Genomic DNA, 26,964 nt, shown 5'->3' on the forward strand with positions numbered 1-26,964 from the left:
TGCCCCTAGCCATAGAGATAGAAATGGTCAGGTCTGAGAGATACTTAAAAGGTAGAAACAAAGGGACTTGGCTGATTGGTTTATGGAGAATGAAGGAGAGGGAGGTGTCAAGGATAGGATGCTGCCTTGTTTACTAGCGTAGCCACTGGGTGGAAGGGGTAGAGTCCTTCACCAGGGTAGTGAACTTGGGAGGAGGAGCAGATTTTGGAGGGATGATGGTAAGTTCATTTGGGCACATACTGAGTTGAATTTGAAGCTTGAGAAAATATGGATTTTGGAGTCATCAGCATTTAGTTTTCATTGAAGTATTAGGACTTTATGGCCAGGTGAAGGAGTCATAGGGAAAAGAAATTGAAAATTCATGGGAGAAAAAGGAATCATTGTCAGATTGTGAGAGGAAGCCGGGAAATTGGGATAGATTCTTTTATCTTCAATTTCTTAACATGAAAAATATTAAACATAAAGAAAAGTTGAAAAAAATAGTTCAAGGAATACCTGTGTACTCTCCATTTAAGTTTAATAATTGTTAATATTTCCATAATAGCTTTATATTTGTTTACATGTGTATGTCTACATTTTCCATTTTGCTGAATTATTTGAAAGTTACACTTCAGCATTCATTTCCTAAAAATAGGGACATTCATATATATAACCACAATATCATTATCACACTTAAGTAATAATTAACAGTTATTACTTAATATAATTTAATATCCAATCCATATTCAAGATTCCCAAATTTCATTGGGAATAAATAAATAAAAAACATTTATCATCTCACACAGTTTTTGTAGGTTGGGAATTTAGGAACAGCCTGGCTGGGTGATTCAGTCTCGTCTCTCTGAGGTTGCAGTCAAGATACTGGAGAGAGTTGTAGTCATCTGAAGAATTCACTAGGGCTGGAAGATCTGCTTCTGAAATTGTTCACAGTTGCTGGCATGTGGATGGCAATTTGGTGCTGGCTGTTGCAGGAGGCCTTGATTTCTTAACACATGGACCTTTCCAAGAGCTGCTTGAGGGCAGCTGGTTTCCCCCAAGAGAATCTTGGGTGATTTTGCTATTTAAAATGGACTCCAAGCATGGTGATGAAGTGCTTTCTAGTGTTCCAAAGCATAAGAAGGCTGTCATGTGCTTCAGGGAGAAAACACATGTGTTAGATAAGCTTTCTTCAGGCATGAATTATAGTGCTGCTGACTCTGAGTTCAATGTTAATGAATCAACAGTATATATTAAAGATGTCTTTAAACAGAAACACACATAAAGCAAGGTTATGTATTGATCAGTTGATGAAAATGCTGTGACCAGAGGCTCAGAGGAGCCTTACCCCTTACCCTAGGAGCAATGATCAAGTATTTGCTAATTCAGTGTTGGTGGTGACTGTCTAGAACGTAATCACCTTGAATAATGAGAATCAACTGTTTATTTATCCATATTTATTTCCTCTCCTTTCTTACATAAAAGTTCAAATTTTTATTGCAGTTTTTTTGTCATTGGAATGTATTTTGGGAGCAGGCGACAATCACTGCCTCTGCCCCCCGCCCCCCGCCCCGCAGGAACATGTGCCAGCTGCCGTACCTGCACAACCCCTATCAAGGGGATAATGGCCAGCACACACTTAGGAAAGAGGTGGAAAGCATCCAAACTAAAAGCAGCCCTAGGGCCAAAAATATTAAACCAATACAAGCTATACAAGGATGCTCCTGCATATAAATAGCCTTCCAAGACTACAGTAGATGATTGCTTCTCCTAAATTCACAGAGTAAGAGAAATATAAGTAAAATGAGGAAGCAGAGGAACCGCTCCCAGTTAAAAGATCAAGAGAATTCCCCTAAAGGAACAAACAATGAAACAGTCCTCTTCAGTCTAATAGACACCGAGTTCAAAAAGGAAGTAATGAAAATACTGAAGGAATTAAGAAAGCTTATCAACAGAAATGCAGATTACTGTAAAAAGGAACTAGAAACTATATGGAGGAGCCAAGAAAAATTAGGAAATTCATTTGCTGAGATGAAACCTGAACTAAAGACCATGAATAATGCAGAAGAACGAATAAGTGATCTGGAAGACAGAATAATGGAAATCACCCAATCAGAATAGCAGACAGAAAGCCAAATAAAAAAAAAATTGAAAGCAATATAAGAGAACTATGGGATATTATAAAGTATGCCAATCTACACATAATAGGGATCCCAGGAGAAGAAAGGGAAAAGGGGATTGAAAATGTAATTGGAATGTATTTCACTGAAAATATACAGAGAGCTGTGTTCAAAAATCACTTTTTGGGGCTTCACTGATGGTGCAGTGGTTAGGAATCCGCCTGCCAATGCAGGAGACACGGGTTCAAGCCCTGGTCTGGGAAGATCCCACATGCCGTGGAGCAACTAAGCCCATGCGCCACAACTACTGAGCCTGCACTCTAGAGCCCGCGAGTCACAACTACTGAAGCCCGCGCGCCTAGAGCCGGTGCTCCGCAACAAGAGAAGCTACCGCAATGAGAAGCCCGCGCACCGCAACGAAGAGTAGCCCCCGCTCACCGCAACTAGAGAAAACCAGCGCACAGCAACAAAGACCCAATGCAGCCAAAAATAAATAAATAAAATACATTTAAAAAAAAAAGAAGGGGACGGATCCCCCCCCTTAATAAAAAAAAATCACTTTTCTCTGTGATGTTACGTTACCAATTCAATACATAGGTACATTGGTTTTGGTCTGCTTTCAGTTTTGTTTACTTTTTTCTTTTCTATTTTTTGAATATGAAAAACATATACATGGATTGACAGTTAAAAGTCTCACTACAAAGAAAGGTCTCACTTCCATCTTTATCCCTTCCAGCCATAAAGGTTAACCATTTTTTGGTGTGTCCAGTGTTACCTTTCAGAGGTTTTTAAAAATACATATTCAAGTAAATAAATATGTATATATATTCTTATGTTCCCTCCTTTACCATATTTTGCTTTTTGTTGTTGTTGTTATCCGGATACCCTGCAGGTCACCGTGTATCAGTTCTTAGAAACCATCCTCACGTTTTATGAGACGGCGCGTTCACTTATAAGCACTCCACGGTTTTATTTAACTCACTGAAGCAACCGTTTTGAAGCTGGCAGATGAACAGCTCACTTGCTGCAATCAGACCGAGTTCAAATCCTGGCTCCCTCACTTACTTACAGAACGTTTCACCTTGAGTGAGCCATCTACCATCTTTGTGTCTCACTCCTCTAATCTGTAAAATGAGGATGTTAGAAAACAGCACACAACTCATTAGGCTTTAGGAGCAATACATCAATTAATACATTAAAACGCTTATGATAGTACATGGTGCATAGGAAGCCCGCAACTTAAATAAAAAGCGGGGTGGGTGAGAATGATCGTGATGTGTAGCAGCTTCGAGTGAATGTCGGGGAAAACCCTGTGGTGACACAAAGCATTTCCAGGGCCTGTGTGAAGCAGAGAACGTAAGTCCACAAGGGCCCCGGGGTTCGGGAGGAGCCCGACCGGAGTCACGGAAGGTGGAGGGTAGCGTTGAGAGTACTAAGTGGCTCAATGAAGCATTTGAGATAGGGAAGCACATTCCCAACCAGACACCAGGGAAGGACGCCCTCCCTCTTCAGTCTCCGAGCAACAAAGCAGTGCAGGGTCGTCTTCTTCTGCAGCCTAGTGGGTTCGGGACTGCAGCTCTCCAGGAGTGCGACACAGAAGCCTCCACGCACTGAGGGAGGAGGAGCAGTGGCAGAGAAAACCGGCGCGTCTGGGGCGGGACCAGGACAGAGACGGGGCGGGGCGCGCCCGGGAAGGGGCGGGGCCGCAGCCGTGGCGCCAAAAAGCGAACATGGCGCCGGAGCGGCTGCGGAGTAGGGTGCTCTCTGCCTTCAAGCTGCGCGGCTTGCTGCTCCGGGGGTGAGTGGGCTGGGCAGCGAGCGGGACAGGAGGGGAGGGCCAGGCCGCCGTGCGGGGCAGCGGGACGCGCCGCACGCCAGGAGGGGGTTTGGCCTTTAAAATGACAGAGACCTTGAAAGAGTTCTAAGAAACAAGGGGGACCTGGCGATGCCTTCTTAAGTTCCCCGACATTCGCGCGGAGTCGAAAAGTTTCTCCCGGAAGGGATGAGGGTCTCCTCCTGCACGTGCCAGACAGCCGCAGAAGCGGCTGTAAGTGTCGCAGCAGCGGTGTATTGGCACTGTGTTTGGGCGCCTCTCAGCCAGCTTAGTCTCTGCCTCCGCTAATTGGGAATCCTAACAGCGCTGCTCACGTGGTTACGGAGACAGCGAACGAGAGACCTGGGAAAGCCCATTGTATGTCGGTAGCTGTCAGATTAGATTATGTTGTACAAACTGTGGGCCTTTCTAGCCTTCCCAATTTTGGATCACGTATTATTCCCGAGAGAGAATTCCTGGAGAGTTAAGAAGTGGGTAGTTTAAAGCACGTTCTTAAGTCTTCTGGGTTTTTTTGGTTTGTTTGTTTGTTTAGATTTCCTTTAGAACTTCTGTGCTTCTTTGGCCATATCCGTGTTTTCTACGACTTGTAGAATGATCCTTTCCAAGATTTTTCTCATTAAATCTGCCTTTTTTATATATAAAGAATACAGTACTTACATATGTAAATACCTGCTGGACGGGATACACTTCTCTGTACCAGGTTTTGATTGCTCTTGTGTGTGTAGAGGTTTTTTTGTTCGTTTTTGTAATAAGTTTCATGGGACTTTTACCTTACTTTTGGGTTAGTGGTGAACAGGTGCAAGAGTGGATAAGCTCTAGGAGACAATAATAAATTTTGTTCAGTTGATCCCCCACATTTTGGAAATACGACCAACTGATCAGTTAATTTTTCTTTATTTTCACTTAGAATTTGACCTACTATTGAGCTGTCATTCATTAATTCAGTCAGAAATACACTGAAATCTATTAGCTGCAAAGTACTGCTGGGGCAAGGGAGTAGGAGAGGGTAAGACAATGTGGAGGTTGGGGGACAGATAGTGTATTAATATTTATTGCTGCATAATGAATTACCCCCAAACTTAGAAGTTTAAAACAGCAGGCACTTATATTCTCACATTTTCTGTGGGTCAGGAATTCAGGTAGGCTTAGCTGGGTCCTTAGCTTCAGGGTGTCTCGCAAGGCTGCAGTCCGGACGGGGTCATCTCAGAGTCAATTGGGCAGGATTTGCTTCCAAGTTCATTCAGTGATTGGCAGGATTCAGTTCATCCAAGATTGTTGGACTGAGGGCTTCAGTCCTTGCTGGCTGTTGGGCCTGCCCAGCATGGGAGCTTACTTCATCAAAGCTAGCAAGAGAGTCTGCTAGTAAATGGAAGTCACAGTCTTTTGTAACCTAAGCAAGAAAGTGACATCTTGCTGCTTTAAAATTTTTATTTTTAAAACTACAATATAGTAAAATATTCCATCGCTTTTGCTATATTCTAGGGTTAGAAGCAAGTCACTAGGTCCAACGCACACTCAAGGGGAGGCTATTGCACAAGGATGTGAATACCAGGAGGTGTGGATTATTAGGGGTCATCTTAGAAGTCTGTCTACCATGGATATTAAATAATTCACAATTATTTAATTTCAATTATGAAAAGGATCTGAGGAAGGAAGTGCTATGATAGCGTATAACCAGGTGTATAAACAGTTCTAGAGTCAAAGAAGGCTTCATTAAAGAATGGTTTAAAAAAAAAAAAAAAGAATGGTTTGAGTTGAGTGTTAAAGGATGAGCAGGACTTGACTAGGTGAAGAGTGGGCGGGGGGATGACCATATAAAGACCCTGAGGCAGGAGAGCACCAGGAAAGCCAGAGACACTGGGTGAGACTAGTGAGATTTGGCGGGAGCCAGATCCTGTATGACTTTGGTCTATGCTAAGAGCTCTCCCAAGATTCACCTAATATGTGTGTGATTTTAGGGACTCAATCAGCAAGTATTTGTGGACCAGCTTCAGTGTGCTTAGCGCTCCGCCAAAGGATGACACGGTTCCCCTTCTCAAGGAGCATCATCTATAATAAATTGGAGGGATGTGACACCCACACATGAAACAATAAGCAACCCAAGATATAGAACAGTTAGTGCGATGACTGTAATAATAATATTGATGCAAAGTGTAAAGCTGTGGCCTACAAATAAAGAGTGGCATGGAATTAGCAAATTGTTTAAGTAGACAGTGTTTATTCTGAGTATTATTGGTATATAAATCAGGAATTCATGTGATTTTTAAAAAAATTGTCAGCTTTATTGATTTTTGAGGGGTGAGAGGGATTCATGTGATTTTAGTGAGTGTTATTACTTCTATGACTATATTCGAATGTCAGAGTTTTTTCTAGCCTAATTTTTTTCTTATTTTACAGTTGAGAACTGATGAAATTACTGGAACTTAAGCAAATGCATTATCAAATTAATAAATATGTATTTAGGTGTCTGTTATGTTCAGAACATTGAAGCAGACTGAGTTTGTTAATGTCAGGTAATAAATAGTACAAGGCTAATGTGATACAGCAGATCTAAGGTATCTATAAGTGAGATTTTTTTAAACAATTTCAGAAGGAAAGGGAGACTGCAGCAGGAAGAGCTGGTCTAGGAAGGCTTGTACTGCTTGCAGGGAGGAGTGAGTGGATCTTAATTTCAATGCTAGATTGATGAGTGTTTGCCAGATTTTGGCATAAAACTTTTAGCCTTAATTACCAATCTCTCTTATCAGTGAAGCTATTAAGTACCTCACAGAAGCTCTTCAGTCTATCAATGAAGTAGAGCTTGAAGATGCACTGGAAAAGATCATCGATGCAGTTGAAAAGCAACCCTGTAAGTAACATTTTCTGACAGCTCTTAAATTGTTCATATAGCTGTACATCCTCAGTTAGATTTATAGATTTAAGTTGAAGTTGAGGACTCAGTACTGAATGTCCTGGTGGTATGAGACATACCCCTGGTAGCACTTCTTGCCAAGGAGTAACCTCTAGTTCTGTTGGAACCTTGGGGCATTCCCAGAGACTCTTTTACAGTTCTTCCCCTTTGTGAATTCCCCTCTGATTCCTTTATGGTCACTTTTTTCTCTCTGCCTATTATTTTGTCTTACTTAAGTTAGGTACTCTTAAATGTTTGAGGGGGAAAAAATGAGTAAGTAAGCAAGAATAACTTTCCCTTCCTGCTTCAGCCTTTCTTAAGGGATCTTTTTGTTAAATACTTAGCCTTTTACCATAAGCATGGGCCTACAAAAGAGAAATGCTCTTCTAGAAAAAAATTGTCCAGTTTCTAGAGCACTGAAGGAGAGAAGTGGGTGTAGCTTGCTCTGATATGTTGTATAGATGCTAGTTTCTTCAGTTAAACAGGAGGAAACACTTTCTGTAATAGAGGAGAAATTGCTATTATATCTCATTTTCACTTTTCTAAAGGCAGAATTTTAAATATACCTTTGCTTTAAAAATTTCCTTACAGTTGGAAATTTAGAAAATGATTAAATTTAGAAAATTAGTATACATTAATTTAAGATGGTACATGGTATTTTGCCTGAGAACATACCACAGTGGTTAAGGGCACCCAGTCTGGAATCAGGCTCGGGTTTGTATTGCTCTCTACTCCTTCCAATTATGTTCGTGAACTGGTTATTTGACCTCTTGGAGCTGCACTTTCCCCATCTGTAAGACATGGCTTATGAACAGCAGTCTTATAGGACATCTATCTAAGAATGCTTGTGAACTACTGGGCATGGTGCCACACGTTTACTAAGGGCTTAATAAGTGGTGGCTGTTATTGTTATTACTGTTACTATCATACCTACTGAAACATAGCAGTTGTGATGAAAAGTTATACTAATGTAACCATATTAAACCTAGGAGCTTACAGAAGGATTTGTATACCTGAATGTATATTATTTAACAGTATTTAGAAAAGTAAGGCATTTGACTGTGTATTAAGGTATTGTAAGTGTATCTGAGCGTGGAAGATTAAGGTATTTGAAATACGGCTTTTGTTCTAACACTTTTTTCCTCCTAAAATCTATGTAATGAGAATCTTGGGATTAGTGTTTGCAGATTATTTTCAGGAAAAAAGCTGTGTTTGGAAAGAACTAATTTTTATGCCTGTTTTTAAAATTTAACTTTGAACTTCTCTTTTCAGTGTCATCAAACATGATCGAACGGTCCGTAGTGGAAGCAGCAGTCCAGGAATGCAGTCACTCAGTAGATGAAACTGTGTATGTGGAAAAATTCACCTTTTCCCCATGTTGGAAGTGTTGTTGAGTGGTTATTTTAAATTATTTTCTTGGGGAAATACTCAGTGGTCACCTTTCTACAATGGTTATTTCTTAGTTTTTTTTAAAAACCATATTTTATTTATTTATTTATTTTTGGCTGTGTTGGGTCTTCGTTTCTGTGCGAGGGCTTTCTGTAGTTGCGGCAAGTGGGGGCCACTCTTCATCGCGGTGCGCAGGCCTCTCACTATCGCGGCCTCTCTTGTTGCAGAGCACAGGCTCCAGTCGCGCAGGCTCAGTAATTGTGGCTCACGGGCCCAGTTGCTCCGCGGCATGTGGGATCTTCCCAGACCAGGGCTCGAACCCATGTCCCCTGCATTGGCAGGCGGATTCTCAACCACTGCGCCACCAGGGAAGCCCCTAGTTTTTTTGTTTTTTGTTTTTTAAGTGATAGCTTACATTCTAAAACTCAATATTAAATGACTCATCTTTACTATTTTTATCCTAGAATTTGAGATTTCGGTGTTGTTTGTACCATGACAAACTTTTGCCACTTACCCAACTGATTTGATTTAATATTCTATATGCTGCAGGTGGATTGAACTGATTATTCAGAGGTATAATTTACTTTTTTTCTTAGGAAAGTGCCGAGTCCTGAAAGTTCAGTGACTTAACTTGGGTCACATGGTGAACAGCAAAGGAGGGTAGAACCTCAGCTTTAGGACTTTTTACCCTGTCTCATGCTGTTAGAGCTTAGGAATTTATGTTGCAGTAATTTTTCTGGGTTTTATCTCCCTGAGATAAACCTCTTTCCTTTCCTCCTTTGAATATGATACTTCTTTCCAAATTCACAGGGTTTAACTGAAAGGAAAACATCTGGGAAAATGGATAGAGACAGTCTTAACTTTGACAGTTTTTTCCTATTTGGGGCAATGGAGATAATTGAAAGGAGTCATTACTCATTTTGGTTAGTAGTTTTAATCTTTTTCTGGTCAGAACTTATTAGAGCTGCTAAAAAATAGAGAAATTGAGGTATTTAAATTTTATCCTTGCCAACTCATTGTTTAAGATACTGGAGTACTTGCTCCTAAAGCCATCAATAGAAATTCAAAACGATTATATCAAAGTGTAAGGATTATAATCCTAAAATAGGCATTAAAGTTACCTGTTGTTTCTGTCAAGCTATTCATATGCTACAGTCAGCCAATATAGAGGTTGAGTAGGGACTGAATGGTAAATGATCTTTGCAACTCCAGTTGTCAGAAAGGCATTATATCATAGCACAAGGGAGAGGTTCTCATTTTTATAGATGAATAAGTAGCATGGTAAGTTAAATAACTTTCCAAGATTGACCCATTAGAAAATCATGGAGCTGTGTCTAGAATCAGGCTTACTTCAAGTTCACTGGTTCTCTTCTACTCTGTACTAGGTGCTACCAACAGACTAGCATGACATTTTTTTGTCCGTTTTCATTTTGGGAAATAGATATAATTTTAGGGAAGATTCTTTAGGTTGGAATATTTATGCAATAGTGCTGTGAATTTTTTTTAACCTCATTCAAACATGGTTATGATATTAAAAGTATCTGAAGGTAAATTATTTTATGAATTATCCTTCTCTAACACTATAGGTGTCAAGGATATGGGCAGAATTTGGGGGGTTCTTTTTCTGTTTTACATCTTTTCCTGGGTCACTTTTGCATGATATTTTGGATTAAAAAATTGTTGGAAATGAATTATACCTTTTAATAATATTGTAGCTTATAAAAAGAGTACATATTAGGAGAGATTTCTTTAAGATGTGACTATTTTATATGTAAATGTTCTTTTTCAACAGATAACATTCTTAATTAGAAGTTGATTAAATTTTTTGTTTGCTTGAGAGTAGTGGCAGTGCTTTCTCATCTCTGAGAGGAAAATGCACAGGCTAAAAACTTTACCCCCATATTATTTTTGACACTGCAAGAAATTGTGTACATGATCTGTGAAAAGTATGTGTATATGACATAAGGTTATAATGCAAGTTTTCATGTTCACTTGGAATACTTATGTTTTAGTAAATCAGGTATGTTTTTGTGGGTTGTTTTTCAGAGAACATATTTTCAATATCATAGGAGCATTTGATATCCCACGCCTTGTGTACAATTCAGAAAGAAAAAAATTTCTTCCGTAAGTATGCCATCTATTGCTGTTAAGCTAATTTCAAATGTACATTTTTTTTTTGGAAGGTATATAGTCTCCTGTTTCATTTCTGATCTACCTTTGTGTATTATGATAGTCATAAATAGGCATTCCTTTTTTCCTAGTTTATTAATGACCAACCACCCTGCACCAAATTTATTTGGGACAGCAAGAGATAAAGCAGAGCTGTTTCGTGAACGATACACAATTTTGCACCAGGTAAGTCGGAGGGGGAAAAAGAGACTGTTTCGGCTTAGGTAAGACTCAGGGATAATTAAAGGATGGACTTTTGTACTTTAGCAATCATGATGGTGATAAAAATCGTAGCTAACATTTTTTAAATGCTTTTTTTTTTTTTTTTTTTAAATTTATTTATTTTTGGCTGTGTTGGGTCTTCGTTTCTATGCGAGGGCTTTCTCTAGTTGCGGCAAGCGGGGGCCACTCTTCATCGCGGTGCGCGGGCCTCTCACTATCGCGGCCTCTCTTGTTGCGGAGCACAGGCTCCAGACGCGCAGGCTCAGTAGTTGCGGCTCACGGGCCCAGTTGCTCCGCGGCATGTGGGATCTTCCCAGACCAGGGCTCGAACCCGTGTCCCCTGCATTGGCAGGCAGATTCTCAACCACTGCGCCACCAGGGAAGCCCTTAAATGCTTTTGATAGGCCAGGCATTGTTTATCACTTTACAGACATTACCTCATTTGATCATCATAACATCAATGTATGTATAAATGCTGTTATTCCCATTTTACAGATGGGGAAACTGAGACCTGGAGAAGTTTAGTCACTAGCCCAGAGGTTACATCTAGTAAGTAGGGACAGGATTTGTATCCAGTCAGTCTGACTCTGGAGCTCAACCTTTGCCTCCTGCACTATACTACTTTCAAGCAACTTATAGTCTATGAAGTTAAAGACATTTGCATAAATAAAATATGAAGTAGAATTTTATACATGCTATGGAAGAAATATAATACAAAGAGAATGCTTTCTATAGAAAAATCATTTCAAGGAAATGATGGCATTTGACATGGGCCTTGATTGCTCTGATCTTGTGGAAATGGGGAGAAGGTGGTGAACAGTGTGAACAAAGACAGAGCAAAAGGAAAAAGTGGACTCCATGCAGGAAATGATGAGCAATCAGCCTTCTTTGTGTGGAGAGGAAGGCTTGTGAAGAGGAGTAGCATAGGATAAGTTTGGAAAGTCAAGTGGCAACTAAATCATGGGATTGCCTTGGATGCCACTCTTCGGAGTTGGACTCTGTTCTCTTGGTACAAGGAGCCTTAAAATACCAGAGCAACTCACTTACAGCGGTTCCCTGAGGACTTCCTCTCTCAGCTGATTTTGGGATGAATTAGAGTATGAGAGAAGACTTACAGGAGTCTGTGGTATTAGTCCTGGAATAAATGATAGCCTGAATAAAGGAAGGTAAGGGGAGCAGAAAGAGGGGACAGTCCTGGAGCAGTGGAAGCCATAGTTCATGGTGACTGATTGGACATGAAAGAGAAGGGAGAGAGTGAAGACTGAAAGATGATTAAGGTTTTGAGCCTGAGAGAGTGGACGGATAGAATAATGGTAATATATTAACAAATAGGAAAAAGAGAATGGGGAAGATGATGGCAGGTTCTGTTTCAAACATTTGAGTTAAGGTTGCCAGTAGGATATCAGGTGAGATGTACATCTGGAGCTAAAGAAAGAGATCTGGGTAGAGAGAGTTTTAGGAGGCATCTGCCTAGAGTAATAGATGGGACTGCAGGGCTGAGCCCTGAGAGATGATGGAAAAGGGAATGATAGAGTTTGGGGGCTAGGCCAGGGTGGTGTTATATAGCAGAAGCACAGGGAGGTTTCAGTGAGGAGAGGGTGGTCAGCAGGAATAAGCACTGAACAAAGGTTGAGGAGAATGAGCACTGAGGATGTCTATTCTCTTCTGCCTCCATCGCCTACATAATGTTGCCAGGTGAATCTTCCAGAAGTTTAGTGCTGATCACGCCATGATTTTGCTCACAAGTCTTTCAAGGAAGTTTACCACCTACTGGATTAAATACAGATCTTCTGGGACTTCCCTGGTGGTCCAGTGGCTAAGACTCCATGCTCCCAATGCAGGAGGTCTGGGTTTGATCCCTGGTCAGGGAACTAGATCCCACATGCTGCAACTAAGAGTTCGCATGCCACAACTAAAAGATCCCGCATACCACAACTAGAGACCCTGCATGCCACAACTAAGACCCAGAGCAGCCAACTAAATAAATAACTATTTTTTAAAAATACAAATCTTCCTGTCATAGGTTTTTGGCCTAATCTGTAGTTTTCCCTCTGAAAAGTAGAAGAGCCAAAACTGAAACATGGAAATATTGTTTCTGTTTCTTCCACTTCTTCTGTGACTTTGCTTATACTATTCACTCTCTTGATGCTCTTCCCTCTTATCTCTGCTGTTGAAACCCTCCTAATTCTGGAAGGGCCTTCTCAGATTCCTCCTCTTTTCTGAAGCCCTTCCTGATCTGCAGTTGGATGCAGTCTCTTCCTGCTTTATAAATTTTTTAAATTAATTAATTAAAATATTTATTTATTTATTTTGGTTGCATCGGGTCTTAGTTGCGGCACACGGGATCTTCATTGAGGCATGCGGACTTCTTAGTTGCGGCATGCGTGTGGGATCTAGTTCCCCAACCAGGGATCGAACCTGGGCCCCCCCTGCGTTGGGAGCGCGGAGTTTTACCCAGGAAGAGGGAAGTCCTTTTCCTGCTTTCAACCCACTGGCTACTCAGTGTGTCTCCTACGACACTTACTAGAGTTGGCCCTGCCTTGCATTTGGGGTGTGTGTCCCTGTTGTCAGACTGCACACTCCTTGTTTATTTCCTCTGCCATCTTTGGCGTAGTGCTTTTCACAGAGAAGATGCTCAGTAAATACCATTTCTTTTTAAAAATTATGTGTTAAAGCCTATGATATTATTTGGGGGTATCACTAAACCCTCCCGAGCCTCATTAAAAGGGTTGAATTTTAGTCCATGCATATTTTTATTGCAATTATCTTCCTGAAAGCAAATCTGATTTTATCATCCTACTTCAAAATTGTTGTTTTCCATTGTCTATAAGACAGACTTCTTGGTTTGGCATACGAAGTCTGTATTGTTGGGACTCTTTTATTAGAGTTTACAAAAACTCAAACTGGCTAAAACAGAAAAAGGAACTTCTTGGCTTGTGGAGAAGTCTAGAGGTCCAGCTGTGTCAAGCATGGCTGGATCAAGGTGCTCACACAATGTCATGAGGCATCTACCTCTTTCCATCTCCCAGCAATTTTAAAAAATTGATCTTACTTTCAAACAAGTTCTTCCTATGAGGTGACAGAGATGGCCACTCACTAGTAGCCTTGGAAACTCTTAGAGAGTTCTTCTTTTCCAATAGTTCTAGCAGCTGTCTCCTATTGGCCAGGCTTCAGGCACTTGCTCAACCCTGAAACAATCACTGGCCAAGGGGATGGAGTACTTTGATTTGCTAGGCCTTGGTGGTCTGTCTGGAGGGGGAAGGGCACCAACCCTACCTAAACTATGTGGACCACAGTGGGGGAGGGACATTTTCCCAAATAGAGGCTCCAACCCATCTCTTGCATTGTCGCACGTGCTGCCTTGTGCACTTCATGATCCAACTGTACTAAGCTTCACATCACTTCCTGAATACTCCTTTACTCTTAATAACTCTTTCTTGTGACACATCCCTTCCTCTGCCTGAAATGTCTTGTCTCAGCCTCCTTTTGTTTCTTACTAGCAAAGTCTTTTTTATCATTTAGGATCTCGTTAAATGGCCCCTTCTGCTCAGGGTCCTTTGTTGTATTGTGACCTGTTGACACTTCATTCTCACTGACCCCTGTGCTCTGAGGTTGACACCTTGGTTTGTTGTCTTCATATCCTCAGCCCAGAGTGCACTACTGCCAGGTACACGATAGACCTTTTTTAAAAAAAAGTCTTAAAATGATTTTTTAAACAAATTACATTTCTAGATATTTGTACATTAAACTATGTAGATTTTCAAATTTTTTGAGAATAAATAATAGTAACGTTAGTTTAAGGACAGTGCTTTGTCAGGGCACTATTTTAATGAATCTTAGTTTTAAATGTTTGCCTCAGTAATTCATGTGAATCTTTCTTTTTTCTAGAGGACCCACAGACATGAATTATTTACTCCTCCAGTGATAGGTTCTCACCCTGATGAAAGCGGAAGCAAATTCCAGGTTAGAACGTTATCCTAGTTATTTAGGGGGGTGTATGTATACAAGTTTAATACTTATTGCTTAATTCTAATTTATTGAATTTTAAATGAAAATTAACCACTGATAATACTTTAACTAGCTAACTGACCTGTGCATGCCCACTGTTGGTAAAGTCCATGTCCTGTGTCCTGGGTCTCTGGCCACCAAGACAGAACCCTAGTCCTCCTGGTCCATTTGCCGGATGATACACTGGCTTGCTGACCAACCCTCAACACTACCCTTCCTGCCCGCACTCATACTCTGAAATCCTGCTCCTTGCCCAGCCCATCCCTCTAGTGACCCCCATACACTTGTTCAGCTGAGACATGTTATATCAGTTGGAGTGAAAATTTTACTGAAGGCACTAGGGAAACCACATTTATAGAATGCATGAGAGAGCACAGACAGGCCACGGGGTTGTCTGGGGAGAGGAAGAATGTTTTCTGCCGTGTGTGCTCTTTCCACTGTAATACTTCAGAAAGTGGATACCAAACAGCACCATCACTTTTGTTCCAGCAACACACCTGGTCACCGTCAGTCCATCTGTGGCTTTTTTCCCCCTCCAGCACACAGAGCCCTGCTGGGGGATAGTCCTTAGCTCCTTCTGGCTAGGACCCACCGTTTCTGTGGGGTTCCAAATAGCTTCTGAAGAGGCCCAGCCTCTGCTGAGGTTCATTCAGTCCTCTACTATGTTAGATCAGAATTCATGGTGATGAGCAGTCTGATAGCTACTAAAATGATAATACTAGATAATGCTTAAATTAATGTTTGATGGCAGCACCATAAGGAGAAAACATTTATAGAGTTTGATAGTTTCTGCTTTTAACTTTTGTTGGAGAAAAAAATTGTATTGAGTTTTGGAAATTGACATTATTTATATTTCTCTACAAATGACTGTCTATGTGTTTTCTTGTATATATTAGGTTTCCTATGGCAACTCAGATACCCACAACCCAGAAGCATTATTTCACCTCTCCTCTTTGCCAGAGTAACTTTAGGGCTTAGCTAAATAATTTATTGTTCTTGTTATCTTGCCAAGCTGTTTAATTCTGTATCCCTGCTGGTATTTAAACCACCAACTATAGTCCCTATATGGCATTCTCCCTTTGCAAACTGCAAATATGGTGTCCTCATGAATACTTTGTTACAGCTTTTACTCCTGTGTTGCTTTAATTGATTGATTGCAAATTGCAATATTTTTCCCAGTCTGTAAGTTGTCTTTTTATTCTCTTAACAGTCTTTTTGAAGTACGTAAGTTCTTAATTTTGTTAAAGTCCAACATATCAATTTTTCTTTTATGGCTCATATTTTTGGTATTGTTTCTAAGAAATCTTTACCTAAGCCAGTTTTTAGAATACATGTCTTACATATCTTTTCTTCAGATTTATCCCTAAGTATTTCATTTTTTAAAATTGTTTAAAATGAACATTGTATTCCTGTGTTGCTTGAGGTTCATGTTTTTAAAGAGGAACTTCAATATCAGATGTTAACAGTGATTATTATGGGATGATGTGATCATGTCCTTTAAGTTGTTTGGTAAATTGTTGTATATATACTATAGATATCTCTACGCAATTAAAAAGAATGAAGTGTATCTATATATAGTTAAATGGAACAATGTTTAAGATATATTAAACTTAAAAAGTTAAGCTGAAGAATAATACAAATAATATGATTTCATCTTTGCAATAAAACAAACTGTATGGCTATGTGTTTATAAATTATATATGTGTGTATTAACATATACTTAGGATTATATGTATAGAAAAGGGTCAGAAAGGATTTTTTAAAATAATGCCCCAATTATTACTACCTTTAACTTTCTGATAAAAAATAAGGATCAGATTGAGAATGTAAATAATGACAGCCTTTCAAAATACTAAATAAAAGTAGAATATAACTTTTTAAATAGCCCACTAATTTTCAGGTACTGAAGAGGTACTGACCAAATAAAATAAATAAAATTTATATTCTTTTTTTACATTTTAAAGATAAATATACTTATTATTATTCAAAATAATATGGTATGAAACTTCAGTCATTGGTTAGGGCCTGTGTTGATATGGTGTTTCTTTAGGCACAATTCTTCCAAGCCATCATCAGTTAATATTTTAGCTTTTTGTAGGATAAAATTATATTTTCTAAGTTTTATTTGATTTTCTACTGTAAAATAGTTGTAAATACTAAAATGTGCGCTCAAAATTTACTTACTTGTAAAAAGATTAGTTTCTTCAAAGAACATATTTTCAGTCCTTAAGAATTTATTTTGTTTTACTTTAGCTTAAGACAGTAGAAACCCTATTGGGCAGTACAACTAAGATCGGAGATGTGATTATTCTTGGAATGATAACTCAGTTAAAAGAGGTAAGTTGAACTTGATAAGCATCCAACTTTTATTTTCAGCCTTCAGATTAATGAAATGTCAGTTACATATAGGATTTTTACAGAGGGCATGGGAGCGTATTCGTCATTGAAAGTGGCTACCTCAGTCACCAAGTAACCTTTCCTTTTGCATTTGGTTTCCTGAGTAGACATCAGGAAGGAGTGTCTTATACAGGCCACCAGTTTGCATAGCCTGAAATTAGTCCCCCAGTGACCTCTGGTTGAACAGAGAGTACTGGGTTTCTAAACAATCAAAGCTGCAGACCATATCCTGCTCCCTGGGAGTTGTTGTTGTCTCTCTGAGGCCCCTCTTATGGCAGCCAGCGAGTATCCCTCCGGTCATCTCTTGGTTGGCAGTGGTCATTGTCTAGGTACCTATGAGGACTACGAGTCTCAATTAATTGATTAGTTTGTGGTCACCAGACTAGTAAATGGAAAAGCCTAGACTAGGAATTACTGATTTTTTAAAAATCCACTGTACTGTCTACTACATTGTGTTGTCAAAATTGTCGGTATTTTAATTCTTTTGTCATAGTATTCATTTTTACATAAATGTGGACATACTTCTTTTAATTTTTTTTAGGGAAAATTTTTTCTGGAAGATCCTACAGGAACAGTACAACTGGATCTTAGTAAAGCTATATCCTTCACTTTTATTTTTTTAAATCTGTGTTACATGAGTTGGGGAAATTGATCATATATCATTCGCACATTTACCTATTTGGGTTCTTAGTGTAACTTCCATACGGTGGTGTAGGAATCTGGAGACATAATCCTAACCAGAGACAAAAAACCCTGTAATTCCCCCTTATTTGGAGAATCCAGACAAATCACTGAGGAAGTTTATAACATGCTAAGAATGGTCTATACTGTCAATATTACATCTTAGAATCAGATATGGGGATATTTAAACCTAAAGTTTTTTAAGCTATGATCTATTCAGAGTTTTAAATGTGAAGTCTTTGAATTTATTATTTGGAAGTCCTGTGGAGCCCAAAATGTATGTTGACTTTATCACCACCTCAAGCATAGAAGTAGAATTATTTTCCTCAATTATTGTGTACCAGTTCCATAGCGGTTTATACACAGAGTCATGCTTTGTCTTAGCAGAGGGTAAGTCAGTATACTTTTTTCCCTCTCCCCCTCATCATTCTACCGTAAAACCCTTTCTACATTGGTTAAAATATGTTAACATGATGTAACTCGGGACAACACTGATTATGAGAGCATATTTCTGACATTAAATAACAGACTCATGGGAGAGGGGTTTCTTTCTGGGGTGATGAAAATATTCTGAAATTAGTGGTGATGGTTGTACAACTTGTGAATATACTAAAAACCACTGAAGTATACACTTTTAAAGGGTTGTATGATATATGAATTATATCTCAGTGAAGTTGAAAAAACAGATTGTACATAGAGTCATAAAATGAGACATTTTAAAATCTGTGTACCTTATCTGTCTGTACTCTAACATGTATTGTGAAATAAAAAAGGGAAAAGTTTTAATTCTAAATCTGTTAGTATTTCATGAATTTTTTTTTTTTATAGAACTGAGACTGTCTGGAATTCCCTGGTGGTCCAGTGGTTAGGACTTGGCTCTTTCACTGCCATGGCCCTGGGTTCAATCCTTGGTCAGGGAACTAAGATCCCACAAGCCGCATGGTGTGGCCAAAAAAAAAAAAAAGAACTGAGACAGTCTCTGAACCTGAAGCTGTTTTGTAGCGCAGTGGGACTGATAATTCTGTTGTTAGTCAACAGGGGATGAGATGATGGCCTAGCGTTACTGCTTTGTGTTCCATAGTTTTGTCCTTTCAAACAAGAAGGAGAATTGGACAAATGAAAGTGATTTGTTACTTATCTTTTTTCAGGTTGGTTTGAAGATCAGGTGTTTCATGTCAATGCCTTTGGATTTCCACCCACTGAACCCTCTAGTACTACTAGGTATAAAAATGTTTGACTTAAACTCTATAGGGATTTTATAATACCGGCAGTAATGAATGTAAGATAGTATATCATATCTCAGTTATTACAAGTCCTCAGGCTTTGTGTCAGAAGGCGAAGAGCAATGGAAAATGAGAGTTAAAGACTGGGCTTTATATGAAACTGAAAACTTCGGGTTGACTCCAGATTGGTTGCAATAGCATCTCTGTACTTTGGCTTTAATGGAAAGACTTCCAGTCTATCGGTCTTATTTATCTCTAGGATTGATGAGAAGTTCAACTGAGATAAGAGATAGGAAAACACTTAGAAGAATATAATTCCCATGTTAATAGAAAGTTCTTATTTTTGTATTTTACTGAGTGAAAGTTACAAGAGGCGGGTTATATAGTTCTTTAATATATGCAAAATCATTATAATATTAGAGTGGTTCCAAAAGGGCCTTCTCTGAGAGGAGTGAGTTCCCTGTCACTCAAGGTATTTGAGCAGAGGCTGAATAATGGTGTAGAAGTTGAAGCTGGTGGCCTGTGGGTTGAATGTAGTCTATAAAAATTTCATTTTTCCCCTTTGAGGTGTTAAAACACATTTTGAATTAGTTTGCAATATTTAAAAATCAGGAGATTTCTCATAATAGTGTAGATTTCTGAGTTCTCTTGAACAATCAGATCTAGCCATACTTTGTACCTGAATTCTCACCTGGAACATCTATACTGCAGTGATTGCCCACTGTGTGCAATCACTGTGTATGTGTGTGCTCCCTCACTCACACCTAGTCAGCCTCTGCTGGCTCTGCTTTGATATTTAGTATTACCTTCCTGGAGCCTGTAAGCATCTGGGGGAATTAAATCTTGAGATTCCATGATGATGGTGATGATTTCAAGGAGAAGTATGAGGACTAAGATTTTAGGCCCAGTATGCCTGTATAAATCATGTGCCAAGGCCACATTTGCTGGCTGGGAGTCACTGGCAGGCAGCTTTTGCTGTGCATCTTCTCTTCCTGTTGAAGTACATAATCCGGGGGAAAGTGCTGCTCACGCCACAGAGAATAGAAGCCCTCATCAAGCCAGCTCACTTTTAAGTGAATGTTTTTAGTGCTAGTTTGTAGCTAGGTTTATATCATTGTAGGGGTTTTTTTGGACTATATTTAAGGCATAATTGCTGTTGTTTTGGTGTTTTAGTTTCATACAAGCCTCAAAATTACTACGTCTGAATGAGAGGAATAATTGAGGAAGCTGGCCATGAGTAGTACCATTCGTTTCAGTTTAGCCAAGCGTTCATCATTGTAATGTCTCAAATAATCTTCCATTTAAATTGTCTCATTTTCTCTAAATTAAACTGCTTTGTGTGTGTTTAGTACACCAATGGACTGGTATGAGGTGTCATAAAGTATGTTAAAGTAAAATAATCATTTTATTCCAGTTAGGATTATAAATTACTTTTCTCTTAAAATACCTCCAAAGTAAAATTCGGAAGGCTGTATTCTGGTGGCAGTCAGTGAATTCAACAATAGATATTTTATTGAGTTCTTTCTATGTGTAAAATACTGTTTTAAGGGTAAATGAGGGACTTCGCTGGTGGCGCAGTGGTTAAGAATCTGCCTGCCAATGCAGGGGACACGGGTTCAAGCCCTGATCCAGGAAGATCCCACATGCCGCAGAGCAACTAAGCCCGTGCGCCACAACTACTGAGCCCGTGCTCTAGAGCCCATGAGCCACAACTACCGAAGCCTGTGTGTCACAGGCCTAGAGCCTGTGCTCCTCAACAAGAGAAGCCACCGCAATGAGAAGCCCTCGCACCGCAACAAAGAGTAGCCCCTGCTCGCCGCAACTAGAGAAAGCCCACGCACAGCAACGGAAGACCCAACGCAGCCAATCAATCAATCAATAAAATCTATTAAAAAAAAGGATAAATGAATACAAATATGTCTACAACGTGGTCCCATCTCAAAAGGATCTGAACTGACCTAATGCCTTCCCACCATTGCCTAGTCTACCATATACATTTTTTAGGGTACAGATTGCTGGGATTTCATTGCCATGCTGCTCTCTTTCACTGGTACAGGGCATGTGACTTGTGTTTTCTGAGCCCAACATGTTGTTAGAGTTCCTAGAATTCCTAGAGTATTTCTTGGGAAAATAGGCCTTCCTCTTGCTCCTGTCTTTGCACATTATACAGTAAGTCCCCTACATACGAATGAGTTACACTCCGAGAGCACGTTCGTAAATCCAACTTGTTTGTAAGTCCAACAAAGTTAGCCTAGGTACCCAACTAACACAATCGGCTATATAGTACTGTACTGTAATTAGTTTATAATATTTTTCACACAAATAATACATAAAAAACAAACACAAAAAATAAAGAAAATGTTCTTAATCTTACAGTACAGTACCTTGAAAAGTACAGTAATACAGTACAACGGCTGGCATACAGGGCACATTTGCATCTTTGAAAGTTCACAACTTGAAGGTTCATATGTAGGGGACTTCCTGTATTCCATGTACCAAGGATGGAAGGTGTTAGTGAGGCTTTTCTAAGCTTTAATTTCTCAAGAATCAGCTTAATAGGTATTTCTGTCTGTGATGCTCTGGTTTATGTTTGGGTATATAATTGAAATCATCATACAATTATTTCATACAATTTCATCTTATTTCATTCCTCTGATAACCACAAGATTGTAACCTAACACTGGTACCTGCTATTGGGATGGCCTCAGGAGAGTTACTTAACACTTCTGAACCTGAACCTTGCTTTCTCTTTTGTAAAATAAAGAAAATAGAATCTACCAACATGAGGTTTTCTTTTGTTTTTGTTTTTGTTTTTAGGATTTAATATTACAATCTGTCTGATATGTACATGTTTTCCTTAGGAGCAAGGGTTCAGTATTCCCTAATGCAGTGTTTGCAGTGACTTTATAGGATATAATTACAGCAACCTAACAAGAATCAACTCTAACAAGATATATATATATATATAACATGGAGAGTTTCTTTTTAATGCATGAATATATAGGTCTATATCTATTCCCTTTTTTTGGACACTAAAAATGGATACATACTGTACACTGCTTTGCAACCTGCTTCTTCATTTAATATGCAGTCAACATTTTCCATTAGCATGAAATACTTTTTTTAATTACATGATTTGTTACATTCAGCAGTGTATTTTGAGCACATACTATATTGCCAGGCTCTGTGCTAGGTGTTGGATTGGGGAGATAGACATTAAACTGTCACCCAAATAATTAGCTGATTACAAATTTGATAAGTTCTACAAAAGAGAAGTGCAGGGTCCTACAAGTGTGTGTAATGGGGAAATCTAACTTCTCTTGGGATCCTCAGGAGAGGCTTCTCTGGGGTAGTACAGTTAAGCTGGGAACTGCAGGATGGCAGCCAGTGAAGGGTGGGTGGCAAGAGCAGTAGAGGCTGGGAGTGCAGATCACCCCAATTTCCTAGTGACCCTTTTTGCAAGCTTTAGTGTTCCTTCCAGATTTTCCCAATTCTGGGATGTTCGTTAGTCTTCGTAGACATCCTTAATTTCTTAGAACAGATTTCTAGAAGTGAATTGCTTGGTCAAATGGCTAGCACTTTTTTTGAGACTTTTATTATTCAAATTGAGTACCTATTTCTCCTACTTTCAACTACATAGAAAATTGTGATTTATTTTAATATTTGCTTTAGTAAGTTTTAAAAGGTACAGGTATACTATATCTGTACTTTGTTTACTGCTTCCGTATTGCTTCCGTTCTCATTTTAGAACACTTAAATAAACTTGTTTGTTTTTTGTGCTACAAATAATACATTTTCATGGTCCAATTTACATTGATGGGACAATTACCTCATTAGATAGAAGCTAAATTTGTAGAATATCAGAAAAATATCTCCAACAGAATATAGGATAGAAGGTAATAATTGTGTTATAATTACCTAGGGCATACTATGGAAATATTAATTTTTTTGGAGGCCCTTCTAATACATCTGTGAAGACTTCTGCAAAACTAAAACAACTAGAGGATGAGAACAAAGATGCCATGTTTGTGTTTATATCTGATGTTTGGTTGGACCAAGTAGAAGTATTGGAAAAACTTCACACCATGTTTTCTGGTAGGTGTCATTTTTTCTATTCTTTTTTGAACTCTAATGAGAATTCATGTCTTAAAACGAAATTCTTAAAAAAAAAATGTATCTTTTTGAGTAGTCTAGTTTTTAAAAGACGTTGATTCAGTGGTGAAATATTTTAAATGAATTCATCTTAAAGACTTACATTTTTACATTTGAAAAATAACTGTGTGTGTGTGTGTGTCTGTCTGTGTATTCATGATAAATGAGAATTAGTCCTAAGAATAGTACAAGAGTGGAGAACAGCTTAGGCTTTGGAATTTGACAGAACTGGGTTTAAGCTGCAGTCTAATACCTTGGGCAGGTTACTTAATCTCTCTCTCAGTTTACAGGGATGTTGTGAGGATTAATCAAGCCATTGCAGGGCCTGGCACAAAATAAGTGCTCAATAAATGGGCACTATTATTACTATTTTTTATAATAATGTTATTAAAATAAGGTATTATTTTAAAAATAGTACGGTTTTATTATTTAAAAACTCATGGTTAAAAGATTTTTATATGATTTCTACACTCTATATGTTCATTTCTTCTTTTACTTTTAGGTTATTCACCAGCACCTCCAACCTGCTTTATTCTGTTTGGCAATTTTTCATCTGTACCATATGGAAAAAATCACGTTCAAGCTTTGAAAGGTATTGAGGATCTGTTTAATAAGTGTTTCTACATTTGTATAAACTAAATTGATAAGAAATGATCTATAATATTTTAATTTCATTCAAAATATGTAGAGTTGTAGCTAATCAAATAAAATTTGATTTATGTATATCATATGCAAATTAAATTCAATATCCCTTTAAAATTTTAGATTCCCTAAAAACTTTGGCAGATATAATATGTGAATACCCAAATATTCACCAAAGGTAATGATTTCTATTGCTATATTTTTTATTTAAAGTGTTATTTGAGAAACACAAAAAATGAATCCTAAGTTAAGAAATGGATGGCAGAAAAAGTTGAGAAAATTAGTACAGTTAAGAGATAAAATTAACCTGCTATCATGATAATGTATGTTACACTCTAGTAGAGATTTATAATGAAAAGTATTAAAAGGAAGAGTGATAATTTCCACCGTATTCCACATTTCTTGGTGACATTTCTCTAAGGGTCTAGAGCTACACTCTTCAATATGATAGTCACTGGCCACGTGTATCTCTTTAAATTTAAATTATTTAAGGGAATTCCCTGGCGGTCCAGTGGTTAGGACTCGGTGCTTTCACTGCAGGTGAGTGGGGGTGGGGTGTGGTGACCGGCTTCCATTCATGGTCGGGGAACTAAAACAACCCCATAAGCTGCAGGGCGTGGCCAAAAATTAAAAAATAAAATAAGTAAAGATAAAATTCAGTCACTCTGGCCACAGTTCAAGCACTCAATAATTGGACAGTACAGGTTTAGAACATTTCTATCATTGCAAAAAGATCTATTGGACGGTATTGGTCTGGAGCCTTTTAGTAGTTCATTTATTAAAATGTATGAAATTTAATTTTCAAAAATTTGTAATTAAAGGCAATAACTTGGTTTTAGACTACGGGATAGTGGTGCAATATTTTTAGAATGAATTATGTTGAATTTTGCTACAGTAGTCGATTTGTGTTTGTTCCTGGTCCAGAGGATCCTGGATTTGGTTCCATCTTACCAAGGTAAGTTTTATTCAGATATTTGCAACAGTAAAGAAAATTCTGTAAAATTTAAAAATGCATACTATATCACATAAATTGTTTTTATAGGCCACCATTTGCTGAAAGCATCACTAATGAATTCAGACAAAGAGTACCATTTTCAGTTTTTACTACTAATCCTTGCAGGTAAATATTAGTATTTTTGTGTTGCGGTTTTTTCCTTTCATTTAACAATTAACCTATTTCTTGGGAATTCCCTGGTGGTCCAGTGGTTAGGACTCTGCGCTTCCACTGCAGGGGGCGTGGGTTTGATCCCTGGTTGGGGAACTAAGATCCCGCATGCCATGGGCGGCGTGGCCAAAAAAAAACAAAAAAAAAAAGTGGGAAAAAAATTAACCTGTTTCTTAAAATTTGTCTCTGAATTTTGATTGTTATGGGATAAAAATGAAAAGAAAATTTCTTTCTATCTTAGGTTTCTCAAAACTTTAAAAATGTTTTAACTGTATTTAAATAATTCACTAACACTGAATTTAGAAGCTTAAATAATGGATGGAGATTTAAAAATAGATATTCCAATTACACATCCTTTAAGAAAAGTTACAATGGAAGACTGAAAGGATTACACGTTTACTGTATGTGCTACTCACTGTGACCACAGGCTCTTACCGAGGGAATGCCCTCAGTCGTTGTTTCTCCTCTGTTTTCTACCTACATTCCCTCCTTCAGTGACCTTTCCAGTCCAAGGGCTTTAATTACCCTCTGTGTATTGACACCTCCCACATTGATATCTCCAGCTCAAACCTTCTACCAGATTCCACACTTACGTATCTGGTTGTGTACTCATCATCTCCCCTTGGATGTCTAATAGACATCTTCAGATTGAACTTCTGATCTTCTTCCCTTATCAGTCCCCAGCCCTGTTCCGTAGCTTTCCTCATCGTAGTTCCTGACACCTTTATCCTTCCAGTTGTTCAGACCAACCTTTGGGATTCTTCCTCACATGCAAGCTTTTAGGAAGTCCTTCAAAACTTTGAAGAAGGACTTCAAAATATATCCAGAATCTGGCCACCTCTCTATACCTCCCCCTCTACAACCCTCTACCATCTTCTCTAGCCTTGATTACTGTAATAGCCTCCTCATTCTTCTCTAGCTTCTACCTCTGCTCCTCTCTAGTCTGTCCTTAACAATGTCAGAGTGATCCTTTAAACCGTAAGGCATGTCACATCCACCCTACTGGTTCAGAAAGATGGGCCCCTCATGTTATTCCATAACAGCCCATATCCTTTGCAATGGTAGTCATGGCCTGCATGATCTGGCCCCTGGTTTCCTCTGTGATTTCCTCTCCGACTTTCTTCTCCTCCTCATTTATTTCAGCCACTCCAGCCTCCTTTTGTTCTTCAAATGTGCCAGGCATGTTTCATCTTAGGGCCTCTGCTCTGCCTGTTCCCTCTGCCTGCAGTGTTCTTCCTCTGCATGTCTGCTTGACTGTCTCACCTCCTTCAAGTCTGTGCTCAGAGCAAACTTCATTATGAGCCCTACCTGTTCCAATACTCCTATTTAATACTCCAGCCTTCTAGACCTTCCCTTCCCCTAAGTGATTCCTGTTAGCCTTTTTCTTTTTGCCATACACTTAATCATCTTCCAACATACTGTGTAATTATTGTATCTGTTGTTTATTCTCATTCCTAGAATAGTGCCAGACACATATTAAGAGCTCAATAAATTACTGTCAAATGAATGGGTGAATAGATTCTGGTTGAATTTTTTCTGTGGTGAACAATGGGAAGTGGGAATGGCTTTGTACTATAGAACATCTTGCCTTTAAAGTTACCTCACATTTTGTTCTGAGGAAGTCACATTCAACTACTGTTTTTATTTCAGAATTCAGTATTGTACACAAGAAATTATTGTCTTTCGTGAAGACTTAGTGAATAAAATGTGCAGAAACTGTGTCCGTTTTCCCAGTAGCAATTTGGATATTCCTAATCATGTAAGTTGTGTCTTCTTTATTAAGGTATCTTAATTACATGTGGCTTTATATAAAATTTTGTTAAGCCACTCAATCACTTGCCCTTTTGTTGTTTTTATTTATAGTTCAAAATAATTTCAGCACACTTTCGTCAGTAAGGTAATTTTTGTTCCTAAATCAGTGTTTCTCAATTTTCTTACTGACGTATCCCCTAATGGGTAGAAGAAAGCCCCGAAGTAGCAGGAAATTTCTTTGGAGGTTCTTGTTTTGCCTTTAGAACTCATAAATCTTATATTGTACTTCTATATATATATATATATTTGTTTAAATAAAATGTTTATGTTTATCATGTTTATTA

The 26,964-nt window shown here is 38.6% G+C and overlaps 1 protein-coding gene across 1 annotated transcript in view; it reads left to right on the forward strand.

Annotated features, from left to right (window-relative positions):
- Positions 1-3,777: 3,777 nt before the first annotated feature.
- The window catches only part of POLE2 (DNA polymerase epsilon 2, accessory subunit), a 28,887-nt gene continuing 5,700 nt past the window's right edge, over positions 3,778-26,964 (forward strand). Inside the window, exons 1-16 of the mRNA XM_082385793.1 lie at positions 3,778-3,894; positions 6,678-6,778; positions 8,093-8,168; positions 10,256-10,333; positions 10,471-10,564; positions 14,489-14,563; positions 16,862-16,945; positions 17,547-17,595; positions 18,002-18,076; positions 18,835-18,907; positions 22,832-23,004; positions 23,564-23,653; positions 23,827-23,881; positions 24,599-24,658; positions 24,746-24,823; positions 26,519-26,627. Of these exons, the coding sequence (XP_082241919.1) occupies positions 3,827-3,894; positions 6,678-6,778; positions 8,093-8,168; positions 10,256-10,333; positions 10,471-10,564; positions 14,489-14,563; positions 16,862-16,945; positions 17,547-17,595; positions 18,002-18,076; positions 18,835-18,907; positions 22,832-23,004; positions 23,564-23,653; positions 23,827-23,881; positions 24,599-24,658; positions 24,746-24,823; positions 26,519-26,627 (1,338 nt within the window). The 5' untranslated portion in view covers positions 3,778-3,826. The remainder of the gene's footprint in view (positions 3,895-6,677; positions 6,779-8,092; positions 8,169-10,255; positions 10,334-10,470; positions 10,565-14,488; positions 14,564-16,861; positions 16,946-17,546; positions 17,596-18,001; positions 18,077-18,834; positions 18,908-22,831; positions 23,005-23,563; positions 23,654-23,826; positions 23,882-24,598; positions 24,659-24,745; positions 24,824-26,518; positions 26,628-26,964) is intronic.

Source organism: Balaenoptera borealis (genome assembly GCF_965194805.1).
Source record: "Balaenoptera borealis genome assembly, chromosome: 3".
Lineage (NCBI taxonomy): Eukaryota > Metazoa > Chordata > Mammalia > Artiodactyla > Balaenopteridae > Balaenoptera > Balaenoptera borealis.